The sequence below is a fragment of the Rutidosis leptorrhynchoides genome, chromosome 2 (assembly GCF_046630445.1).
Source record: "Rutidosis leptorrhynchoides isolate AG116_Rl617_1_P2 chromosome 2, CSIRO_AGI_Rlap_v1, whole genome shotgun sequence".
Classification (NCBI taxonomy): domain Eukaryota; kingdom Viridiplantae; phylum Streptophyta; class Magnoliopsida; order Asterales; family Asteraceae; genus Rutidosis; species Rutidosis leptorrhynchoides.
The window spans coordinates 156,823,578-156,829,218 of NC_092334.1; the positions used below are offsets into that span (position 1 = coordinate 156,823,578).

At 32.8% G+C, this 5,641-nt stretch overlaps 1 protein-coding gene across 3 annotated transcripts; it reads right to left on the reverse strand.

The window, feature by feature from the left end:
- LOC139891531 (phytyl ester synthase 1, chloroplastic-like) lies at positions 1-5,641 on the reverse strand. Of its 3 annotated transcripts, none has more exons than XM_071874504.1 (13): positions 5,498-5,641; positions 3,913-3,964; positions 3,529-3,584; positions 3,154-3,312; positions 2,956-3,060; positions 2,772-2,875; positions 2,059-2,180; positions 1,863-1,971; positions 1,644-1,774; positions 1,217-1,565; positions 1,009-1,098; positions 792-877; positions 1-409 (listed from the first exon to the last, which is right to left on the reverse strand). In XM_071874504.1, exons 1-13 carry the CDS (start codon positions 5,520-5,522, stop codon positions 109-111), a joined length of 1,689 nt encoding a protein of 562 aa, XP_071730605.1. In that variant the 5' UTR covers positions 5,523-5,641; the 3' UTR covers positions 1-108. The 3 variants fall into 3 exon arrangements, with proteins under 3 accessions (XP_071730605.1, XP_071730604.1, XP_071730603.1); XM_071874503.1 differs by lacking the exon at positions 5,498-5,641 and adding an exon at positions 4,128-4,248 and having other exon boundaries at positions 792-829; XM_071874502.1 differs by lacking the exon at positions 5,498-5,641 and adding an exon at positions 4,128-4,248.

A 5,641-nucleotide genomic window follows, 5' to 3' on the forward strand; every position in this document is an offset into this window, starting at 1 on the left:
CTTCGAAATACAGACATGTTACCTTTGATCATGTAAAATACATTAGTTGACTAGTCAAACTTACAAATGTGAGCAAAGAAAATGTGACTTATATCGATTGCTTTAAGTTCATTGATCGAATGATGGGATTTGATCTAACGATCCATAAGTCATTAGCCAAAAAAACCTCTCAACCAAACCTCTGTAAGGATCCTCTTCTCGCTTTTTTAACAGATAATTTGTATGCTCTTCAAAATCACAATTTATCTGTGAATACAATTTCTGCAAATAATCTTTATCATGCAAAATATTTTCGTTCCCTTTTGTTTTTATGGGCTTCGCGAACAAATAGTAAAGTCGGCTATGTATCTTTGGCAATAAAATCGGAAAATGAAGTTCTTGTTTAGAAATTTCTTCACTCATCCCCTTCCTGTCATCAAAGAATATGAATAGTAAGCATTAAACAAAGTAAATGTATCAATGAGATCACTATATAGTACATATACCTGAATTATCATTGGTATTTAAATTTAAATTATAATTATAATAATATAGAAGTGGTAAAACGGGTGGGTACATTTAGGCATGTTGGGTAACAAGTCAAAGTGGATTGGGTAAGTTGACTTGCAAAAACTTTTCAGATTTGGTGCATATTATCCTACTAAAATAACTTAACATAGCCGTTATATAATTAAACATAACCCAAATCAACCCAATTTCTCACAAATGGGAGTATATAGCATGCATTTCTAACCCTTCGGACAATTTTGTTAAAATGAAAATAAAATGTAAAAGTTGTTTAATAAGATCACCTCAAGTTTGTTTTCCCTTGATTGAACTCATTCACCATCTGATGGAGAAAACTGAATCTCTTAATTTTTTCATAATCAACAATTAACTGGCAACATATTCGATTAACACCACCAACTTAAATTAGATATTAGATGTATTGAGTATGGTGTGAATAAAACGAGCTTGATTGACTTCAAATATCAAGTACAATGGTAAAGTGTACATGTGTGTTCTTACTTCTGATATTTCATCTTCCCCAACAACTACAAATGGTATAATGGTTGCCCCATATTTTACTGACATTCTTAACAATTCTTGTGGACTGCCCTGTCAATCACAAACATAATTTAATTATTAGAATTAAAAAAAAAAAAAATTAAAAAAAAGGAAAAAAAAAAAAAAAAAACAAACACTCTTTCAGAAAGAAAAAAAACATGCAACAGACCTTACGATGGAAAATGTCACGTGCACCACCAGGGTAAAGTAAGATGTATGATTTTCTTAATAACAATTTAAGAAGGTTTTTTGCAGATATCGAAATTGCACCGAATAGCTTCATAATATAATCATCTTCAAAGTTGAATGGAACAGTTTCTGGGTGGGTTAAAGCATGCACCACAACTCCCTTTTCTCTCAAAAATTCCAAAGCAAATGAAATAATCTCGAATCCCCGTAACGTGCGATTACTAACGATCAGTACAGGGCCTTCATCTGGGATCCCTTCAAGACCTCTTACTATCTTTCCATCCTCCATTGTTGAAAACATTGTTGCACCCGTAAAAAGTCGGTAACACCTGTGTTGCACCATATCAAATTTGTTATGTAAGACATAATTACATAATTAGTATGATGTAAAAAATAAAAAATGATACCAAGTCTCCATTGGAGTTTTCTTGAACTCTGTAATACTAGGAGGCAAAAAGTCTTCTACATGATCATGTTTCGAGAAACGGCGATATGTGTGGGTAGTTTTGATAGTGGACAACAATTGAACACCACTCTCCTACACCAAAGAAAAGGGCATTATTGTAATATTGTTGTATTGCAGTACTTAAAGAAAAAGGGTTGACGTTACTATTTGTGATAGATACCAATAGGATTGTGTGTCCATTATCCTCAAAGACACGTATTTTGCAGCGTTTAATTATTCTTGAAAGCCTATGAGCCTCATTTATACTTGGTAAGAACATATCCTTGCCACTATTTACACAAAATAACAGACAAGTTTAAGCGCTGTAATTCGTTAATTAACGATCACGATAAATTAGTATGGAGAAAGAATGAAACCTAGCAAGGATTAGTAGTTGAGCTGTAATAGCAAAGAGACGAGAATTAGCATAATCAGCTGCTAATTCAGCTAGTTTTAACCGCCATTCAAGAGTTTCTTTAGGAAAAATATTGAGCATTAGCTGTCAAAATAAAATATTTAAATGATAACGGTCGGTTAACTTAACGTTAAAAAACGGTTAGCAGGTCGGTTAATTGAACGGTAAAAAAAAGGTGAACGGTCGGACAATTAAACATTACAAAAAATTAAGGAAAGAAAAAAGAAGGGGAAAAGGGAAGTTAAAAAAAAGTAACAGAAATATAATTTAAAAAGGTTTTTTTATAAAAAAAAAAAGGTTTACGAAAATACCCCCAAATTTGAGGGTATTATTGGTAATAGATTACCATATATTATTAGGGAGAATTAATAATTTATTTAAACACATGCACACATGAAACGTGTGCAAGGTTGCTAAAATCGCCACTGGGGAAGTACTCGGACGTTGACCAAGTTAAACTTTGACTGCTTTTAACCAAGTTCTAACCGATTTTCCGAGTAATCCCGAATTCTGGTCGAGTTTTAACCAATTTTCCAAGTAATTCCGAATTTTGACCAAGTTTGACCTAGTACTCGCCGAGTTGTAAAACCCGAGAAATCGACTAGTAATTCCAAGTTCTGCAATAGTTCACGTGTGTGTGTGCGCGCGAGACAAACTGTTGAAAGTGGTTCTTACATGAAAAAGTGGTAAATCTTCTACACAACGTCGAAACAATTGCAAAAACGATGGTGAATCATTTGGACCATCCATTCCAACAATTTCCATTTTTAAATAATCACCTGAAAACTGAATGAATAAATAAAATATATATAGAATATGTTACATATATTCTAGCAAATGGTTACTTTAACCTACATACCCATTAAATTGGTCATGAGAAAACGTTTAATTCCATAAAGTTCATTGGGCCGAAGGTTCACTATCCCGTTTATAGCGTGCAAATACGACCTCTGATATGAAGTAGCTGAAAACGATACATATAGTTCGTATATAAACATGGTCAAACTTAAAAGAAATTAAATTAAAATAGCACCCAAAGAAAAGAAAAAAAGTCAACCTGGGTTTGCTAGTACGAGTATTAAGTCAATTGTAGGATTTCGAGCAGCGACTGAAAGTGCTAAAGCCCCACCAAAAGACTCTCCAAGTATATAAATTGGCTTATTTGGAGATAAAGTGTGCTCAATCCTCACAGTTTCTTCCACAAATTCAATCAAGCCTTAATACAAATTAGGTTGTTTATGAAAATACATTACACTAAAGTTTGCTAAATTTGCATCTTTAAAAAAAGAGAATTGGTGTCTGACATCAATCTATATTCGATGGTGTAAAATTGATTATTCAGTGCAGAAGGCTGGCTACAAATTTACATGTTGAAGAAAGGATCAAACAAAACCAGAGTAAAAAGATAAACACAAGTGAAGACATCAACAACCTTTTAATGGTGTTCGATCCCACACGGGAATATGTAAACATTGAACATGAAAGACCCTGTCATTAAAATTAAAAATAAGGATCAATAAGAATGTATGCATTTAAAAGATAATATTTGAAACATATTATTAAACTAGTGTGAATCAATCAAATTTTTTAATGTAATTTACACATTGTGTATACGGATAAGTTTTTAGGGGACATTGTATAGTAGCTCATTTTTCTGAAATCTCTGCAATTTTCATGGATGTTTGGCGACACGAACATACATTCGTTATTAAATAATTTATATAACCCTATTAGAAATAAGTCATATAACACAATATTTAATTTAATTTAATGCTCAAACAGTTGATATATGAGCAATTGCAAATTTAAAACTCACTTTCCAAGAGCTTTTTCATGGACAACAAGGCCAGCACCGGTCCCATCTATTCCTACACAAAGTGTCACTCCATATAAGAACATAGCAAAAGACCGTTTAGGAATAACAATGAAAAAAATATATAAGCATAAATACTGATACATAATTAATATTCATCATGAATTAATTTGTGTAATGACGAATACATTATTATGTACCAATCAAACACCATTTACCAGGTAAATATAAGAGAACTGGTGAATCAGATAATGGTTTGCCACATGAAACAGGGCAAAACCACCTAGGGGGCCCACCATCACTTTTTATTAAATCCATGGATAGACTAATGCCATCCCTCTGTGTTTGTGACCCATAACCATCATCCCACAAAGGTTTCAACTCATTTTTTATATTCATTTTTCCACCACCTTTAAAACAACCTTTATTGATTTTAACTGAACGCAACCTATGGTTCATGTTAAGAGCAAAAAGGTTTGACAATGGAAAACTTGAATTGCTTGTAATTATGGGCATTGTAGACAACTTCCACAAACAATAATCAAATTCAAAATCAAGATTCTTCTTTATGCATGAAGATTTCAGACAAGTTTATATGTGTATACGTTTTTAACTAACTAATAAGAAACCCAAAAGGAGAGTGCAAGTAACGTATACAAATGAACTAGGGAACATAATGAAACGTGGGTTTTGTGTATCATTCAATATGTATGACATAAGAACAGGGCCGGTCCTGAGAATTTAGGGGCCTAGTGCGATGTGAAAAAAAAGGCCCTTAGGCCCCACAACAAACAATATAAGCTATTTAGAAAAACGACAACTAACGTTAAATCTATACGTTCAGGGTCAAGGTTTGAATTTAAAATTTTTTAATAGCATCATATTCATTTTACAAAGAATCATCACGTTGGTTAAAGTTAAGTTCTATTATTACTATATAGGAAAAAGATGAATGAAAAAAAGTGAGCATATGTATATATGAGATACAATGGGAGAAGTATCCCACATCGATACACAGCCTATATTTTGTTCTCTTTAAATAGACTAGAAGTAAGAAACAATGTGTATTCTGTTAAACAACTAATAGTTACTTGGGCTGGATGTATGTTTTATTTTGGGCTAGTATAATTATATTTGTAAAAATTGGATCGTAAGCTCAAAACTATATGTATATGTATGAGCCCGTGAAATAAATGGGCCCCCTAAAAGCATGGGCCCCGTTCAAATGAACGGGTTGCACCACCTTTGGGCCGGCCATGCATAAGAAATATCATTACATGTAGTAAGTAGGTAAAAAGTAGATATAAGAATCTGAACCTGGAAATCTACTATTGAATTACTATTACTATTCAACAAATAACAGGAACATAGTAATTAACATATATATAAAACTTCTCTATTTTCCCGAAATTTTTGAATGACGAATTTGACGGCACGTAAGAGTCTGTAAGACGAAAAAGTTGATTTTTTGTCAGAGGCGTAATTTTACAAAATTCTTATTGATGGCATCGGACCAGAATTCAATGACCAAAACCAGGGAATTGAAAAATAAAGACATTCAGTTTCGAAAGTTGATAGCTAACCTGACCTTTAAGAGTTCTTGAATCCAGCATTAACCAATCATTTCATTATTGGTTAAACAAGATAACAACCAGGGGCGAAAATATGTTGGGGGCAGGAGGCACCTCCCCAGTGGATTTGCAATTTTTTAGTGCAAAAATTTTGAATTTTT